This window comes from Xyrauchen texanus, chromosome 31, assembly GCF_025860055.1.
Source record: "Xyrauchen texanus isolate HMW12.3.18 chromosome 31, RBS_HiC_50CHRs, whole genome shotgun sequence".
Classification (NCBI taxonomy): domain Eukaryota; kingdom Metazoa; phylum Chordata; class Actinopteri; order Cypriniformes; family Catostomidae; genus Xyrauchen; species Xyrauchen texanus.
In genome coordinates this window covers 18,452,300-18,471,742 of record NC_068306.1, presented here as the reverse complement: position 1 = coordinate 18,471,742, position 19,443 = coordinate 18,452,300, and the positions used below count along the sequence as shown (strand labels likewise).

At 39.1% G+C, this 19,443-nt stretch overlaps 3 protein-coding genes across 5 annotated transcripts in view; 2 read left to right on the top strand and 1 right to left on the bottom strand.

Moving 5' to 3' along the window:
• The first annotated feature begins 647 nt into the window (after window positions 1-647).
• On the top strand, window positions 648-4,342 carry LOC127625443 (transmembrane and immunoglobulin domain-containing protein 1-like). The gene is made up of 6 exons (XM_052100742.1): window positions 648-705; window positions 1,049-1,123; window positions 1,395-1,682; window positions 2,290-2,574; window positions 2,742-2,845; window positions 3,680-4,342. The coding sequence occupies exons 2-6, from the start codon at window positions 1,066-1,068 to the stop codon at window positions 3,695-3,697; spliced, it is 753 nt and encodes a 250-aa protein (XP_051956702.1). The 5' UTR covers window positions 648-705; window positions 1,049-1,065; the 3' UTR covers window positions 3,698-4,342.
• A 445-nt stretch (window positions 4,343-4,787) lies between these two features.
• Window positions 4,788-10,289, top strand: LOC127625400 (uncharacterized). Of its 3 annotated transcripts, none has more exons than XM_052100682.1 (5): window positions 4,788-4,844; window positions 5,427-5,725; window positions 5,824-6,131; window positions 7,771-7,866; window positions 9,199-10,289. In XM_052100682.1, exons 2-5 carry the CDS (start codon window positions 5,435-5,437, stop codon window positions 9,371-9,373), a joined length of 870 nt encoding a protein of 289 aa, XP_051956642.1. In that variant the 5' UTR covers window positions 4,788-4,844; window positions 5,427-5,434; the 3' UTR covers window positions 9,374-10,289. The 3 variants fall into 3 exon arrangements, with proteins under 3 accessions (XP_051956642.1, XP_051956644.1, XP_051956643.1); XM_052100684.1 differs by lacking the exon at window positions 4,788-4,844 and adding an exon at window positions 8,884-8,918 and having other exon boundaries at window positions 4,924-5,725; window positions 9,199-9,323; XM_052100683.1 differs by lacking the exon at window positions 4,788-4,844 and adding an exon at window positions 8,878-8,918 and having other exon boundaries at window positions 4,928-5,725; window positions 9,199-9,323.
• Window positions 10,290-11,036: 747 nt separating this feature from the next.
• plrdgb (PITP-less RdgB-like protein) overlaps window positions 11,037-19,443 on the bottom strand; it is a 100,703-nt gene continuing 92,296 nt past the window's right edge. Inside the window, exon 20 of the mRNA XM_052099827.1 lies at window positions 11,037-12,376. Within this exon, the coding sequence (XP_051955787.1) occupies window positions 12,367-12,376 (10 nt within the window). The 3' untranslated portion in view covers window positions 11,037-12,366. The remainder of the gene's footprint in view (window positions 12,377-19,443) is intronic.

Sequence of the window (19,443 nt, the reverse complement as noted above, 5' to 3'; positions counted from 1 at the left end):
ATTTTGTTTTAAAAACTGGAGCAAAAACAAAGCTAAAAGCATGTGTATACAACATGCACTTGAAAACACAATTATTTCAAAATAAATATGTAATCCATTGAAGTCATTTAAAAATTAAAAATAAATATTTTGACAAGAAGAAATATATATATATATATATATATATATATATATATATATTTTTTAATTTATTTTATTTTTTTTTTTAAAGATTTCTTCTCTCTGTATTTGCCTACTGTACATGCACATTCTCACTCTCATTACCCTGTGATTCACAAGACACAGAAATCTCATATAAATACCAAAGGAATGCATGAAACATTTTGGGTTGGGACATGCATTTTCAAATGTCATGCTAGTGACAATGACATATTTTTATAGAACATCAAATTTCTCTTATCGCAAATGTTTTTTTATGACTGCGAGACTATATCTTTATGAGATTAATCTTTCTTTTTTTCATCCATTCCATTCCTCCTGAACAGTCTGAGATGGCACTAAAAAGTTATCCTATTTTTGCACAGCACTGTAAAATGTCCATGACCATGAGGGGAGGTGATTTTAATTCCTGTTAAGTGCTGTAAAATGTCTATCGTGTAGAATATAAACCTGACGTGAAGACACACCTCGCCAGACTTCACTCTTTGCTTGCTTCCTATTGGATTTCCTGCTAGCATTACTAGAGAGTCATCACAGAGATCTTAGGTGAGTATAAGCCATTTTCAAAAAAGGTTTCAGAGTTTCACAGAACACAATTACGATTTTGCACATTCTGGAGAGTGATGGTCAAATTAAGCGATTCAGGGAAATGCCACTTTGCAACAATGTCTTTGTTGCAAAGTGAAATTGTGAAAGTTTAAGTCAACAAGTTAAAGGCCTTTTTTTTTTATTTCCATGGAGATTCTGTTTTTCTATAAGGATATTACTGTAATTAATTTGAAGGAACTGATGTTGTATTTAAAAGAGTATGTCTGAATATTCTGTGCCTGATAAACACATAAAAAATATCAAATCTATTCATACCGTATCTTCTTGTCTTTGAAATCAGTTGGCAGATATACAAAGATGAAGGTGTTGGTTTGTCTCACTTTGCTCATACTCTGTTGTGTCAGCCATGTAAAAGGTAAACTATTACTTGATGCTTTTAAAGTCTAAACACAGCAGATGCCTGAGAAAATTCACTCTAAAGGTTGTCTGTTAAATAATAGCTCAAACATTTTAAATGAACTTTGTTCGTTTTAATGCAATGCTCAGTGTTTTATTCAGTTAACAATACTTGTATACAGAGCAATGATTCAATGATGATAATATTGCAGACAGCAGGGGAAAATAATTCCAATTCATTATGCCTGATTGCATTGATTAACATTTCATTTTCACAATATTCTGAGCAGTGGTCACTATTCAGTCGTGTCCCATGGCAGCTGGGAGCTTCATTCAGACAAAGGTTGAGGAAACCGTCACTCTGACCTGTGTGAATGATGTCAGTATGGACCCATCAAACCAACATGAACTGCAGTGGTACCGCAATGGTGCCTTGGTGGACCTGAAAGAAGAAAACCGCCTGAACCGGAGTAGTCTGTGTATACAACCTGTTTCCAGAGAGGACAATCTAGCAATCTTTACTTGTCAGCTGAAGAATGATGCAAGCATGAACAACTCCATCAAACTTGATGTCCAGTGTAAGTTTTTCAGGATACATGAAGGTCTAAGCAAGAATATTTTGAGGGGTCATCTCTGTTGCAGTGAACGCAGCCAACTAAGCAGAGAAGGCTTTGGAATATGTAACAAATGTATTTAGTGACATTGTTTGGAAAAAAAGAGCTTTAGCACAATATAATATAATATAATATAATATAATATAATATAATAATGTTCTTTGACCTTATGATTAAATCTGGGACATTTCCTATTAAATTCCTCTTTACAGCTTTTATATGCATTATCCAATTTCAAAATGTTACACACCCTAACAGAGGTTCTCATTCACAGTTTTGAATCCATTTAATTTCAGTTATTTTAGACAATAAATTCCACCCAAAACCACATTTCCTTGACCACCTGAAATATCTTTCTATTTGTTGTTGCTTTAAATTAAATTTTACCAGAATTAAATAAAATGGCGATGGCCTAACCCCAGTAGGGTTATATGTAAATGTAAATTTAAACAGTAAAATTCAAGTAAATCTATGTATTTTTGTAAAACAATAGACATTTGAGGTTGGAGGGCATTATATGACATACTATATTGATGCAATCTAATCTCTGAAATGCTGCTATACATTACAGTTCCTCCGGATCTTAATGGCACCGAAGAGATGTTTGTTGAGGAAACAAGCAATGTTGCTCTGTCCTGCCATGTCCATGCCAACCCTCCAGTGACTGTGAGTTGGAAAAGGGATGGTGAGCTTCTGGATCTGACCACTGGTAGTTATAAAACCACCAATAATGGCATTACCACTCAGTTGACAATCCCAAAAATTAAGCGTGATGTTCATCAAGGATTGTACACCTGTGAGGCACATTCAGATGTCTATGGAATTATGAACAAGACATTTAAAGTTACGGTTGAAGGTTTGTGTTCCCATTTTATATTATTTCCCATTTTGCAGGATTGTTTTGTTGTTTTATGATCATTTGCTTTCTTTTTTTACTTTTAAGGTAATCTTTGATTCGCTCCATGTCTTACAGTATCTGTCAAACCAACTAAAATTAATGTTTAAGTTTTGTCTTCTCCTTAGACAAAGTTCTTAAGTTCCCTCTCGGACCCACAATTGCTGGACTGGTGGTGGTTGTCTGCACAATTGTAATAGCAATCATCTCTAGAAGGAATCAAATTAAAGAGGTATGCAAGCTTCATTATTAAAGGGATCGTTCCCCCAAAATGAAAATTCTCACATAATTTATGCACCCTCATCCCATCACAGATGTGTATAACTTTCATTCTTCTGCAGAACATAAATGAAGATATTTAGAAGAATATCTCAACTCTGTAGAGCCATACAATGCAAGTGAATGGTGATCTAAACATTGAAGCTCCAAAAAGCACATAAAGGCAGTATAAAAGTAATCCATGAAACTCCAGTTGGTCAGTCCATGTCTTCTGAAGCAATCTAATTGGTTTTGGGAGAGAAACAGACCAAAAATATAACTTTTGGGTATACCTTTTCACTGTATATCTCGCCATTGCAGTCTTAAGGCATAATCTTGGTTTCAAGCTCTATTACACTTCCTAGTGCTTGACGTATGCGCAGAACGCTAGATGGCGCTAGGGAGTGTAACCAAGCATGAAATCATGACTGCCAAGGAGACTGCTGATGTCAAGATTTATTTTGAAATAGGAGTTACATTTTGCTCTGCTCTCACCCAAAACCGATTAGATCGCTTCTGAAAACATGGATTAAACCATTGGTGTCTAATGGTTTATGTTTACTTTTGTGTTGTCCTTATGTGCTTTTTGCCTATTCAAAATTCGAGCCACAATTTACTTACATTGTGTGGACCAACAGAGCTGAGATATTCTTCTAAAATTTTCATTTGAGTTCAGCAGAAGAAATAAATTAATATGCATCTGGGATGGCATGACAGTGTATTCAGTGTTTACAATGCTATGGAAAATCTTTGTTTGAAACTATGAGAAACATAAGAAAAATACTTTGTCCTTTCTTTTCTGTCCTAGTGTTGCAAACATAACTGAAACTCTCTAGATGAAAAAGCATCTCAGGAATTCAAAACAGAGCTATTTGAAGCATTGAGCTTTCAGGACACCATCACCAGACAAGCCTGACTGGAATGCAAGTAACCGTTACTGTACTGGCAAACTGGACACTGCGATGGAATGCCTCTTAAATCTGAATTGCTAATTAAAAAACAAACAAACACCTCTTTGGTTGCCTACTTTACCTTCTTGCTTTTTTATTGTAAGTAAATGGTAGTTAAATTATGTGGTGAAAAGAAGTTTGTCAAAAAAAAACTCTCTGAGACCCTCTTGCGCTTCTCTGCTGATTCTGTATGTGATATTCTCCAAATTCTTCTGGCATTGAGCAAGTAGTCTTTGAGCCAGCAGCCACTCCTAGAACATTGATGGCCAGGTTTGTTAGGGAGAATGAACTCATTAAAATGAATAGCAAACTATTGTAAATTCTCAGGGTCAAGGATTATTTCTTTGTGTAAATAGGCACTGTAAAATGTAACTACCTAGAAGACATTAATCTTTAGCCATCAAACTAAAAATATAGTGTGTAATGTTAATTATAAAGAAATGTTCTCTGTTGATACTAATAAGGTTGGGCTACTTTCACATTTTCTCTGTAAACTGTATTTAGGCACCTTCAAGGTGAAAATAAATGCTAAAAAAATAAATAATAATAATTACATTTCTGATTTGTTGGATGCTTGATTGAAAATGCAGTGTGGGTTCCTCAGTAGTTAAGCACAAACTTTAGAGAGAGAATATAAATCCATGCAGCCGTTAATTTTTTTTGAAATACTGGTGAGTTTATTTATTTTAGACATTTAGATTTACAAGATATTTTATTGCTACCCAGGGTTGATTTATTCAGGTTAAACTTTGGTATCTCTGAATTTAACCATTAAAAGTACACACTGTGAATAGAGTGTTTATCATAACAAAACAATTGTTTCAACACAAAGCGCCTTTCCTTACGTCAGATTCTGATTGTACCGCAACGACATCTTAAGCCAATCGGAGTGGAGGAGCGGGACACTGGTGGGCGTAGTCTTTCTTTTACAAGGAGCGGCGGTCCGCCAAATTCAAACAGTCAGCCAGACGAAACAAAGTAAAGGAATCGGATAGTCACCAGACTGCGAGTGTAAAAAGAACGGTAAGTTTCAGCCCCTCGATCAAAGTCTATTTTTTATACAGTTTAAAGCATCTGGGGGAATACTTAGGATAGTTTTGCTTCTTTGGTGGAAAAAAAAAACAGCTCCGTAAACTGTTTACCAGTTGTATGTGTAGTTTGCTCACTGTTGTTTTGTTGTTAGCTGCTCTAATCACATGTACCCATTAGTTGCACTCGATTATGATCTCCAATAGATTGTTTTCGAATTAAATAGTGTTGATTTCGAGATAGGTTATCTGTTTAATCACAAAGAATGTCCAAGTGTATTTACTATATCCAGTTAAACTCAAATGAGCGGTATTTCTAATACGGCTGCCCTAAAAGTGGCCACGAGGGGCCGTTCACACCGAGTGCGTCATCCTCGCTGATTTTCGGGGAGTCGCGTAGGAGCGCCTCGTTTTTTGGGTGCCGTGACGAGTCAAAGAACCTCAGTTTTCAAAAACGCTTGCTTCTCGCTATTTGCGTAAGTACGCGTTGAGTCTGAACCGCCCCTAATGCAAGAGTACTAAGTAAGTTAACTTACTGCTTTGTTTCTGCAAATGGACGTCTTACTTTTCCCTTAAGTTCTCACAATGACGTCCACTACTGTCGGGAGCGGGGTCTGGAGGTTGCATGCTGTCCTCGATGAGTCTGATCCTGACAGCTCACCCGAAGCACCGCAGCAGTTTAAGAAGATGCGCTCCTCCAGCTCACTGAATTCACTCAGAATGTCTCTACGCAAACGACTCCCATTGAAACCAGTGCAGTCTAATATCAACATCTCCGAGAATCCCACCTGGGAGTCTCTTCAGATGAACCAAAAGGACAGTGCTGTCCGCAAAATGACCCGCAGTGCAAAAAACTCAATTGGGAACGTCTATCAGGTTGGCTTCACTGTAAATGCATTCTTCTTTGAACGTGAATACATACAAATTATATGTCAGTTATATGTTATCAGCTTCTTTTCATCAACTCTAATCAGAGGTTTCAACGGAGCAGACAGTCACATCAAGAGTGTCTGGTGATGACACCCGGTAGAATGTCTGATGGGGAGTATGATTGCACTGGGACATCACAGACTCCGAAGCGATCCGCTGCCTGTAATACAAACACCCCCAGGCGAACTCCAAGGTCAACCAGCAAGCGAACTCCTCGAGGGACCCATACGCCAAAGGCCTGTGACAAAACTTCTGTTTTGACAGTGAAGACCAGGGGCACCAGGAGGCAGCTGGTTCGCATGGCAGCACTGAAAAGCCCTTTCGCCTCACCCAACACTATGAACCGCAGGAGGTGAGACTGCACATCTGCATCCAGAACACAGTTGAATACTAAAACAAGATTATTTACATTAGAGCAGGGGTTTTTAACCTTTATAGACACAGGGACCTGCTCTCATCCAACCCAGGGACCCCAATATGGGTACAAAAAAGCTAAACATTTTTGAAAAGCGCAGAATTGCAAGCAGTGCCAAACAGAATCAGCAAAAGACTTTAATCTGTTCAGAACAGCGCACAAATACATTACACATTTCATATTACTCAGAGTAGAGGATCGTTGTGTAATGTGTTGTTATAGTGGCGCTTTGATGGCTGAAACAGCAGCGGTGCATAAATTGACTAAACTTAAAGCATTAAACAAACAAAACTTCTTGCAGAAGGTTTTCCTGTACTTACTGTTAACTTTTCAGCACAGCAAGCTATAATCACGCAAAAACACTCCAAGAAGTTGCATCTCAAGTAATTGGAGAATTACGCCTCCCATTAAAACCCCCACCACTAAAAATATTGATGCTTGTAGTCGACCTCACTAACCGACTAGTCAGTTGTTGGATGACTAGTCAAGTATTCACCCACCCTGACAAATCGCTACATTATATAATGCTTAACACATCATCCTTAGAGATAAAGATAGAAATTTTCAGTTTAATTAGAAAATTTTAATTGTGTCTGTACGTTGTCTTAAAGGGATAGTTCACCCAAAAATTAGAATTCTGTTCTAAACACTAGGCCTGGGCGATAGGACGACGTTATCGGATATCCTTTATAGTCGGGTATTTTACAAATATGACTATGCATATTGCGACACTCATTGACAGATGATGATCTACAAGTTCGGGAAATGGCAAAACCATGGATCTGAGAAGTTATTTATTAAACGGTATAGTTATTATAATACATTGTATATATAGTTAAATATTAAACAGTAGCCCAGGGTTGTAAGCTAGCACCCACCAAATGCAATGAGGCTGAATCCAGTTAGCAAGCTCCTCGTCCAAATGTAGGAATTTCATGCACGTGTAATTTTGCTCATCTACCCGCAACAAGAGGGCAACCTGTAAAACGTCTCGGAGAGACGCATGAAAATAAATGCTGTTAGACACAAAGACACGTGCTTCAAGAACACACTATTATATTTTTAAGAACAGACAAAAGAAAAGCCGCCAGTGCCCGTGTCTGATTCGCCGTTTATTCACAGGCGTGCAATGTGAGCTGAAACTGATTTTGTGTTTCGTGGAACAGGCATATGTTATCGACCCTTGGCAGGGGGGGTTGACTTTGTAATCAGATATCGTGATATTTTTTAATGCGATTATCGCTAAAATATTTTTTACATATCACCCAGCCCTAATTTACACACCCTCATCTTATTCCAAAACTCTATGACTTGATAGCTTCAGTCACAATTACCTTTTATTATATGGGAAAAAATAAGTGAATGGTGACTGAGGTGGTCAGTCACCAACATACTGCCTAACAACTCCTTTTGTGTTCCGAAGAAATTTGATTGTGTTTGGAACAACATGAGGATGAGTTAATGATGACATTTCATTTTTTGGATGAACTATCCCTTTAAGGGACGACTAGAACTGTTCTATAGATATGAATGTAACACTTGATATCACATAACGGTCCCATCCATCCCATGACAGGCAGTTTGATGAGGATCTGGATGGTGTGTCTAAAGGCCTCCGGAGGCTAAAGCGTCTCTCTCAAGCTTTTGATGATGCAATTGGGAGAGATGACCGGTGAGTACAAAATAACTTTCCCCATTTACATTCTTTTTTTATTTAAAAAATAGAAAGAGAGCGAGAAATGAATTACTTTTGTATACATAATGATATTTTTTTTCCATCTGCCCTTAAAAGTGTGAGTGAGAGATAGCAAGTCTGCTCACTCTGGCATACTGTTATCCTAGTTTCCGCTCATGACATTTGGCCGTTTCCTGTTTGTATTTTGGGAGGGGAGGGTTGGCCTCTTTCTCAACGGCTGACTGAAACAGCAGCTTCTCTGTACCCAACCCTCCTCAAAAAAACCTTCATATTGGGCTGCTCAAAACTAGACAAGCCTGTGTGTCCCAAACTCTGTGTGACTGTGTTCTTTGCAGTATATATAGGGGTCTGCTCTTGGGGATCTTTGTCTAATAGGAAACACATGCTGGAAATGTTCACTGACTGGTCTTAATCATGTAACTGCAGCAATTTGATACTGAGATGTTTTTTTTTTTTTAATGTAGCAAAGTGATTTCATTGTTTTACTCCGCATCTTTTCTTTTATATATACATATATTATTATTATTATTTATTTATTTTTATTTGCTAAAGATGCAATTCGAGATATTGTGTTATTGTTTTGTTTTCTCTTTGGAAAAGAGAAAAATAAATATATGTAAATCATATGGTGACCTCATTAGACTGGGTTGCTGTGAAACAAACAACATTTTGCTGCAGGCATGGTTTTCTGTACTATTACTATATCGCCCATCTTTTTCTCCTTATCTGAGGAACCCCCTTCCCACCCTCTTTTGAATTCCACACATAACTTTCTTCCCGCCAAGCTTTTCAAATTGCTCAGGAGTCTCATTCTTTGTTGGGAAGTCATTTTTAATCTATGTGACTAAAGGGAACTAGGTGATTTTAGATTGGAGAAAAATCCCCTTTATTGCAGTGAGCAACCACAGTGAAAAGCAATGTCTTTCTGAATTACAGTGTCTCTCTCTGAATGAATAGTTAAATTATCATGTTCTTTCATTCTGCAAGCGACAGATTCAGGGACTGTCTAATCATGGATTAAAACAGAGGTAAAACTATTGAAGTATTTATTTATTTTCTGAAAGAGCTCTTATCTAATTTTCAAATACATTTATTTGCTAATCTTGCTACAAAAAAGTAGCTAACAGCACGATTTAAAATGGCTGCTGCTTTCTTGCCCATTTTCCTCATTTTTGGTGTTTTATTATTTAACAATATATAAAAAGAGGCCAACCTGAATGCATTTGCACTTTTTAATAAGCTGCTACATATAGAGTAACTAAAATGAACCTGTATAATGATGTATAACTCTGTATGGTGTTTCTGTAGGGTCCAGGCCATGGAGCACTACAAAACAGTCATGACTATGGGCTACAGCTCCACCAAGAGCAGTCTTTCCAGAGGACTGAACAGGGCTTCCATCCGAAATCAAACCCAACGCATGCAGCAGGCAGTGAGCGGCTGGACTGGTGTAGCCCTGTCAAACATCCGCAAAGCCCCTTAAAAGGGACCATTGTTGTGTTTTTTTATTATTTTTTTTTATGCTTTCAAACATATATTTTCTTCTACGTGTACACACCAGAAGAGGCCTTGTCCAGTATTTTGAAGGGACACATTATCCTTGACTGTTATGCCATCTGTCTGTATCTTGTTGTTTTAGCAACAAACATACTTTATCAAATAATGGGAACATTTGCATTTACAGCTGCTTGTTTTCAGAATTATGTGCATGATTTTTAGTAAATGCACATTTGTGGGTCACTGCACTCTATGAACTAACACTGTTTAGTCATTCTAAACAATTTCTGCTGTGATCAGCACCAAAAATGTCTCTTGTGAAAAAAAAAAATGTGAATACAAAATGTAAGCATATTCAAAATAAATGTAGCTAATAAAGAGGTCAAGCTTTGGGATTAGATGAAATGCTTAATGTTACTCCTCAAAAACAGTATTCATGGATTTTGTTTGGTGAACAGTATTTCAGAAATAATGTTGATATGCCCTTTTTGTGAAAATGTCACTACCTAACACTAAACTAACATGGTGCGATACTGTCTTGACTGTGGGAGATGTTACTAATGCTACTATGTTTATTAACTGTTTTAAGCTGTTTAGCTTTATTTTAACTGTATTTAGTTTAGTTCTTAACTGAATCATTCTAATATCAGGTGTTTGTGTTGTCTAGACTGAGTAACAATGCTAACTATGCAGTCATTTCTCTAACTGACAATTATAAAAATGCTCCATAATCACATATTGTACACGCATAGTGATGAGTACATATTGTAAAATTACTATATTGCCAAAAATAAGACAATTCATTGTGCAATTTATTGTCTACTCATCTGTTCAAAATACATTTGAGTTGAAATTACAATGTTTACAGTAATATTTTGCATGTGATTTAAAAAAAAAAAAAAAAAAAGACAAAAGCATAATCTTTTATACTTAATAAACATTCTTAGTGTCTTATCACTGTAGTTGTTTATTATAAATGTATAAATCTCTAAATGGGTTTGGACCGTCTGTTTTGTTTTTCTTCGCAATCATTGTCTAATAATAACTAGTTAGCCCAAAACTCTTGGGAGTTTGAGTGCTCTTCAGTTGCTTTCTGTTTTCACATTTCTTAACTTTTAAAAGAATAAGAGCTGCGAAGTATAATGGAACAGAGATGTTTAGTCATAGTACTTAAATTTCTTTCTTTTTTTCTTGAATTTGTGCTTGTTTGTAAAAGTAAGCTGCAAAATAACAATCTAAAATATTTTTAAAAATGCAGTCTGTTGCAGAATTGAACCATCAATTTGAAAAGGCTGCTTTTACATTTTGTTTTAAAGATGGTAAATGTTTCAGACTCGAGAGAAAACGGCTGAAAAACCACCTGTAGAAAAATCAAAACCATTCTTTCAGAAATATTTTTTCAGTTGGAATCAAGGCAGCTATATTTGAGGTAGAGTAAGCATTAATGATTTTGCCATTTCGTGTTCTTGAAAATGATTGGGAAGAGTCGATGATCAAGAGGGTTAAATTCATCTTGTATGCTTTGAAATAACTTTACACATACAATTCAACAGATCAGAATGGTTTTTATAACATCCAATAACAGTGTCTATGAAAAACATTTATACAATTATATACAGTTTTTTGCAACACAGCCATATTGACAAAACTACAAAAAGATTCTCTCTAAAATGACACAAATGTCAAACCACAGCATGCCATGTTTTAAACACTCTTTCAGCACAAGTCTATTTACACATACTGCATTGTACAGTAGATGAGGACAACACTAGCACAATTTTGACCACATATAAAGAAATTGGGCTTGGTGAACATGCAGGAAATTGTCAGAAAAAATACACTGGAATGATCTTTGCAAGGTTCAGTCTTTATCTCAGCTCCTTTGACCTTATGCCTTATGAAATCCAGCAAGAAAACAGACAATCTTCCAAGAAACAGACAAGCGAGATGATCTGGGGGATGTGTAGGTCACTAAAGAGTTATTAAGAACACAGAGGTTGCAGCGTTGCTATAAATAGATGTGGTTCAGGTGTTATGTCCATGGTTACCTTCACAAAAGCAGAGCGCATTCACTGCACATTAAATGAGTCTCTTGGCAAAGCAGAAAAGCTGTGCCTGACACTACCTTCTGTCAACAGCCTTTCTGTGTCATCATTCTATCCTTGTCTCAATTATGACAGCCATGGTCCATTTCCTTCAGTCTATGCAACAACACTGATTGTCACATATGAGGGTTGTTTAAGTCAACATGAAATTAAAATTTACTTTCTTTAAAGGATTGTTCACCTAATAATGAAAGTTCTCTCATCATTACTCACCCTCATATTGTTCCAAACCTATGATTTTCTGTCTAACACAAAAGGAGATGTTATGCAGAATGTTAGACTGACATCTTCAGTCACCATTTACTTTCACTGTATGGAAAAAGGCAATGAAAGTGAATGGTGACAGGCTAACATTCAGCCTAACATCACCATTTGTGTTCCACAGAAGAAAGAAAGTAAGACTTACTGGTTGTATTTGACAAAGTCTGGCTCCATTTAGGTATGGAACGCACACAATCCAGTCAATTCCAGAGAGAAAAAATAAACTCCTGCTCAACACTCCTCGTTGAACAGCCTGTTTCACTCTGAAATATGTAACAATACACACGTAAAATGTGAATGGGGATTCATATTGACTTTAAACCATACATTGTCCAATCTTATGGCTTGATCGTTATCAATTTTCTCTATCCTATGTGTCACATCAACACTACAACCTTATGCTTTGTCCCACTAAACACTTTCATGTTGTTTTCTATTTGTCTCAGTCCTCTGTGGTTGCTTGCTTTTGGTAATATTCTGTGAATCCTCGCAGTGCACTCTTGAACAATCAGGCAGCCATTTGTCTTCCAAGAAGCAGATCTTTCATGTTTACAAAAAAGATTAAATGTTTTCTTGTTTGAGATGGGATCTTGTGTTTGAAAAATACAATTAATCAGCAAATACTGTGGATGAAAAAGAAGAGATAACAAAGACATCAGAAAGGGAAAGACAATGCCATCTGTATTTGTTATGCAGAAGCTATGCAAATTTGTGTACTACAGCCATTACAATGTTATCATAATGTGATAAGACACCAGAGGACATGAATGACAAGTTATTATACCAAAGTTAAAGGGGTTGTTCACCCAAAAATGAAAATTATTTCATCATTTACTCACACTCATGCCATCAAAGATGTGTATGACTTTTTTTCTGCTGAACACAAACATAGACCTCTGGAAGAACATCTCATCTCTGTAGGTCCTCACAATGTAAGTGAATGGGTACCAAAATTTTGAAGCTCCAAAAAGCAAATTAAGACATTCAATTATTAATGTAATCCATATAACTCCAGAGGTTAAATACATGTCTTCTGAAGTGGCATGATAGGTGTGAGTGAGAAACAGATAAATATTGAAGTTCTTTTTTTTTTTACTATAAATTCTCTTCCCTGTGCAGTAGGGGGGGATATGCATGAAGAATGTGAAAGTGGAGGTAGCAAAAAAGGACATACATATTGATCTGTTTCTCACCCACACCTATCAAATCACTTCTGAGACATGGATTTAACCTCTGAAGTTGTATGGATTACTTTTATGCTGCTTTTATGCGCTTTTTGGAGCTTAACGTTTTTGGCCACCATTCACTTGCATTGTATGTACCTACAGAGCTGAGATATTCTTCTAAAAATCTTTGTTTGTGTTCAGCAGAGGACAGAAAGTCATAAACATCTTGGATGGCATGAGGGAGAGTAAGTGATGACAGAATTTTAATTTTTGGGTGAACTATCCTTTTAAGGGCAATTTAATGCGCTTGAGTGGGGTAAAATTAAATGTAATGCAGTGTCAACCTTTTAATTAATGAAAAGTTGTGGGTTCAATACAAGTTAAGATTAATTGACAGCATTTGTGGCATAATGTTGATTGCTGTTTAATTTGTTTTTGAAAAGTATTAGAAAAGAAAAAAATTAGGTTACAGTGACAGTGAGACACTTACAATGGAAGTGAATGGGGACAATTAAAGTGAATGTGGCCAATTTCGGGAGGGAATTTTAAGCTTATAATTTTATGAAACCATTGCATTAATTCTTGTTTAAACTTATGTCTTATTTGAGAGGTGTTTATGAAGATATATTTGGTGCAAAACAAATGAGCACCTGTGACAGTGTTATTTGTAGTTGTAGAGATTAGCCACACATGTGTATCAGTAAATTTGAAGTCACAGAGAATTTTATTTTAAGAGTTGCAAGCTTGTAGATTTTTTTTCTCTCCCACAAACACAACACAACAGTTACACCTTCTCAAATTCTTCATTGCAGGTGCACAAATCCTTTTCTACGAATCACAAATTAAGAAACTCATACACTCACATTTTTGCTACAGTTGTTGCAGTAAATATGGTGCAAAACGTCTAGGTTACGTATGTAACCTCCGTTCCCCGATGGAGGGAACGAGACGTTGTGTCAGAGAAGCGACACTAGGGGTTTCTCTTGAGCGCCGATATCCACCTCTGATCTATGAAAAAAGGCCAATGAGAGTTGGCAGCCAGTATTTGCATGTCCCACCCCAGGACATACGGGTATTTAAGCGGCGCAAATACGGGAGTTCATTCAGGATTTTTCCTGAATGAAGGAGCTGGAAATGAGGAGCTGGAAATGGTCCGGCCACAACAGTGGCTCGGCTCAGCGACGTGGCGGGGAAGACACAACGTCTCGTTCCCTCCATCGGGGAACGGAGGTTACATACGTAACCTAGACGTTCCCCTTCTGTCGCTCTCTCCACGTTGTGTCAGAGAAGCGACACTAGGGGTCCACTTATAAAAGTGCCATGCGCTGAGCCGTGTACGTGAACTGCTGATACAGGAGCGAGCAGGTATTCTAACGTGCAGGATGACCAACTGTTTCAGACTGCACGTACCCTTCCCCAATGCCCCATTCAATCCATCAGAATCCTTTTCGTTACCCTGGAGGGGGAACAAGGTGATGGCCGCCAACCTGGGAACGGGCCAGCCTGGCTGGGCCTCTTTTCTCTCTATGTTTCTCGCATAGAGCAACTACGGCCGGTGCCCTTATACGAGTGGCGAATGCATCACATGGCCTGTTAGGACCTATGTGGAAAAGTTGGTGCGGTGGTAGATCCAGCCTCGTAGAGGGGGGAGCCAGCGTGACGGGCTGGGCAGTGAAAGCCACGCCTCTAAGCTCCGTGTAGGGGCACCAAGGGGACGAGTATTTTGGACGTACCCGGCGGGGCTTCGCAGCGGTGCGGAACAGGTAATGCGGCATCGGGAGGCACTGTAGCGTCCCGAGGCTCTGGTGCTGAGAATAAACTCAAAGCACTTACCTTGCTCCGCGCACCCGGCGGGGGGCGGGTTCGTGACTGAGAAGGATGTCTGATGCTGGCGTCCTCTGGACTCGTCTGAACCGGCTGGCCGGGGAACAGTCGTGGGGCTGAGGGTGGGGACACCGCATCCAGGAAGCCGGGACTGTTGAGGCCTGAAAGCAGAGTGCCGTGAGAACGGCATTTGCGGGCCATGTGACCCAGAGACAAAAGAAATAGCTCTTATTGAGAATTTGGGTACCGCAGCCCCTGTTGGGGGGTGCGGCAAATGAAAAAACACAGGATTCTCCTCCCGGGCCTCCACCGGGGGACGGAGCGGTCTTACCACCTCCGGAGCTAACGTCTTGGACTCTGGGTGCGTTGTCTCAGGAGCGCCTGGGAGCCTTCCGGGTCCTCGAGTGGGTCCGTGAGACAGGGGGCGTGCGCTTCCCACGGTTTGCTCGACGCTGGGGCTGAGAGCTGGGCCCGGGTTGAGGCGGAGCAGGAGCTTGTCTTCTGGCCGCGGGAGGACGCCTTTCGGCGAGCAGACGGGGCATGGGCCGTGGCAGCAGGCTTGCGGCGTGAGAAATGGCCTCCGTCTGCTTCTTCACCGTGGAGAACTGCTGGCGAGTGGAGAGGGGTGCTCTCCACGAAGACGTCAGCTCATCATGCACCTCCGGGAAAAACGGGACCGGGGGGGGGCGAGGCTGTGAGCGGCGCCCAGACCCCAGGAACCAGTCGTCCAGCCGTGATGGCTGTGGGGAGGATGGAAGGTTCCAGTCCAAGCCCACGCTGTTGGCTGCCCGGGAAAGCATGTCGGTCATCTGTGCGTCTGCCTCAGCCTGGGCGTGCAGGCCCGAAAGCGGCAGCCCAGGGGAGTCCTCAGCATCAGATACCACGCCCTCCGATGCCGCAGCGAGCTCATCTGCTTCCATCGCAAGAGGGTCGGCAGACTGGCTGTGAGGCGAGCACGGACGGGAATCAACGAGCGTGCCGGGGTGTGGGTGGTCCAAGGGGGCGTACCCGGCGGAGCTGCACCCGCTGCCATCCCCAAATCGCCTCCATCGCCAGCCGCATCGTCCTCAATCCCGTGGGAAGAAGGAGCAACGCGGGGGCGGCTGGAGTGGCTTGCTTACGGTTGTAAGCAAGCCGTGACCACAACGTTGTCATGGTCTCGCAGTGAGAACATGAACCATCCTCAAACGCAGCCGCGGTGTGATCGCTACCCAGACACACGAGACAACGCCTGTGGCCGTCTGAAGCGGAGAGCACTCTACCGCATCCAGAAACAACACAGGGGCGGAAAGGCATCTTTATAAAGACGCGTCCTAAAAAGGACGTTCAACGCCGCTGTGTTTTGCTCTTTTAGAGGAAATTACTCTTTTAAATAAAATCACTCTTTTATGAAAAAAGGACTCGTGAGAGTTCTTTTTATGATCTGCACTGTCGAAGTGCCCAGGGGCAGGAATGCACAGCCGTGCAAACAGGAGAAAGCCGCTGTTGTGCGCCGTGGAATCCAACAGCATGCAGCAGAGGAATGACAGGAACTCGGTGTGTAACATGCAGCAATTGCAGACACGACCATCGGCTCCGAAGAAATTTTCTGAATGAACTCCCGTATTTGCGCCGCTTAAATACCCGTATGTCCGGGGGCGGGACATGCAAATACCGGCTACCAACTCTCAGTGGCCTTTTTTCATAGATCAGAGGTGGATATCGGCGCTCAAGAGAGACCCCTAGTGTCGCTTCTCTGACACAACGTGGAGAGAGCGACAGAAGGGGAACACATTCACACACCCGCATCAAAAAATGTGAAGTCACGGAAAGATTTTGCTCATCCGCAAATCAGTATGTGAATTCATCCAATGAGAGTTGCACACTTGTAGAATATTTTCTCACAAATATATATTTTTTTCTTTGATATTTTTCTCACAACAAACACAAGTACAAAAGTACAACTGCTTGAATCTGCTGCTACGAGTCTCAAACACTGTTTTTCGCGCGCTCTCCCTTTTGCACCACATGTCTGCATAAAATATGGAGCAAAAGTGAGTTGTGCATATGTAGAGGCAGCAGGCGGGCACTGTTCAGAGATCAGAGAATTTTGGCCAATCAGAAGAGCTAGTTTGGGCGCCTCTCCATTGGCGGAACATGACGCCCGAACAGGGAAAAAAAAAACTTCCATGAGCCTCTTCCCGAGCTGGCAATGGCCAATACCAATAAAGATATGTTTTTTCTTTCTTTTTCTGAAATACATTTGTTTATTGTTCATATATGTACGCTGGTCACTGTGGTCAACCCAGCCGCGATTAAAATCCATTTAACAGAAAAATGTGCTTTCTGACTCCTGTTGAGTGCAGAAGATAGCCAGTCTTACTATATTGACGAAAACGTGTTTATTAAGTGTCTGTGACGTGCTGGTGTTTATTAATATGTTTGATTTAGCCTATGTGAAATCTGACTGGTTAAGACTCTTGGATAGGGCAGGTAAATATGTTATAACCAAAGTTTAATTAATTAACTCATTTAATGTAGTATTGGACAAAATTACAGTGAAATATCTCCTGACATCATACACAGAATGTCTTCTTACATTTTATGTTTTATATGGCATTGAGATTAACTTAAAATTATCTATCTAAATGAAAACCCAGACACAAGTGACAGATCAGAGCGATAAGGAAAGAGATTTGGTAACAAAAAAAATATCAAAACGATGTCATATCCTTGTTTTCAAATGATCACACTTTTATAAATTCTTTCCTTTTCTTATTTCAGATAACAGCTATGTGCATCTTAAAGTACAACCGCACTTTTGGCATGCTGTTGTACTCATGCACAATCCATCAGAATGCACAACAGTGTCTACTGTGGCTTCAGCACCTGCTGCACACTGATACACACACCTAATAAAATTAGCTTCTCATAATATCTTTTTGTATTATTAGTTAAAAATTACATATTTGCATTTGTATCTACTGTGACATGTCATAACACAGGTTACATAATACTTATAACACCATCATTCTGTAATTGACGGTTTATAAAACTCTTGTTTAAATTGCATTCTCATTATCAATCAATAGTGTGCTTATTTTTTTTTTTAGTGTTTTGAAAGGCACCTATAAATAAAATGCATTATTATTAATAATAATTATAAATGATTATAGGAGTAAGCCGGAGCAGAGGCTACAGCAGAATGACACCTGGGAGTTCTGCAGAAGCATGAGGACCATCACTGGTTACAAGCTTTCTGGATAATAAAAAATAAAAACAAGGAAAGGAAAACTCAATAATATATATATATATTGCATAAAAACATGACAATTTTCAACTATTCATACTGAAAAAAAAATCGCAAAAACAACAACATAACTTCAAAGTAACTGCAACTTTGGCACCCCTTCCAGGAGTGCAGTGTAAACTTTAATTTAAAAACATTTTTGTCTTTTTGAACTCAAATAAGGTTCATTCCAAATTAGGGTATTTTACATGGTGCAAGAGCCTGTTTGATTAAATTAATTTAGCCGGTCAATATTTTCTTTTAAATGTCATCAGACCTGCCGTCACCAATTTGGTGCCCCTTGCGTCACAGCCAATTCCACACACCACAGATCAGTGGTTCATACACTTACACAGGAGCTGCATAGCTTTAAGCTATGGCGTTATGTATTTGAGATTTTCTTTATTTTAGAAAAATAAAAACAGTATTAAAGAAGGGGGAGGCTGAGATATTATGGATATTATTTAATTGAACTTCACTTTCTCATGGATCAAACAGTCCATTTGTAACTAAGTGGGTTGTTGTTGCTTTTTACCATCAGAGTATTTAAAAAAGAAAACATTAATTTTTAACATGAATTTAATTTCTATATTTACACTGAACATTTTATAACACAGCTCTCCTGCTTTCCATGGAAAATATTATTTATTGACTGATAAAACGCACGCTCTTATTTCAGTGTTGATGTTAATTTTGTAGTAATTATTTTGTGGTTATTGCTTTGTATTCAGTTCAACAAGTTAACAACATTAATAATTTCGGGGTGATGTTGCCTTTAATTTTCTCAAACACTGCACTTTTAATTGACCTACAGGATTTACAATTCAAAGTTTATTACAAGGTACATATGAATGACAATGAGAGATTCTTGGCAGAAAAGTCACATTTATTATATGTAATATAATGTAATTTAATTTATTATATGTAATTTAATGTCATTTAATTCATTAAACTTTGGTTATAAAATATTTACCTGCCCTATCCAAGAGTCTTAACCAGTCAGATTTCACATAGGCTAAATCAAACATATTAATAAACACCAGCACGTCACAGACACTTAATAAACGCGTTTTCGTCAATATAGTAAGACTGGCTATCTTCTGCACTCAACAGGAGTCAGAAAGCACGTCTTTCTGTTAAATGGATTTTAATCGCAGCTGGGTTGACCGCAGTGACCAGCGTACATATATAAACTATAAACAAATGTATAACGGTGAGTGATTTCAGAAAAAGAAAGAACAAACATATCTTTATTGGTATTGGCCATTGCCAGCTCGGGAAGATGCTCATGGAAGTTTTTTTTTTTTTTTCCTGTTCGGACGTCATGTTCCGCCAATGGAGAGGCGCCCAAACTAGCTCTTCTGATTGGCCAAAATTCTCTGATCTCTGAACAGTGCCCGCCTACTGCCTCTACATATGCACAACTCACTTT

Coding starts and splice junctions, on each gene's coding strand:
- LOC127625400 (XM_052100682.1), top strand. CDS start 5,435: ATGACGTCCACTACTGTCGGGAGCGGGGTCTGGAGGTTGCATGCTGTC. Junction 5,726..5,823: donor CAATTGGGAACGTCTATCAG/GTTGGCTTCACT, acceptor AACTCTAATCAG/AGGTTTCAACGGAGCAGACA. Junction 7,867..9,198: donor GCAATTGGGAGAGATGACCG/GTGAGTACAAAA, acceptor GTGTTTCTGTAG/GGTCCAGGCCATGGAGCACT.
- LOC127625443 (XM_052100742.1), top strand. CDS start 1,066: ATGAAGGTGTTGGTTTGTCTCACTTTGCTCATACTCTGTTGTGTCAGC. Junction 1,124..1,394: donor TTGTGTCAGCCATGTAAAAG/GTAAACTATTAC, acceptor TATTCTGAGCAG/TGGTCACTATTCAGTCGTGT. Junction 1,683..2,289: donor CATCAAACTTGATGTCCAGT/GTAAGTTTTTCA, acceptor TATACATTACAG/TTCCTCCGGATCTTAATGGC.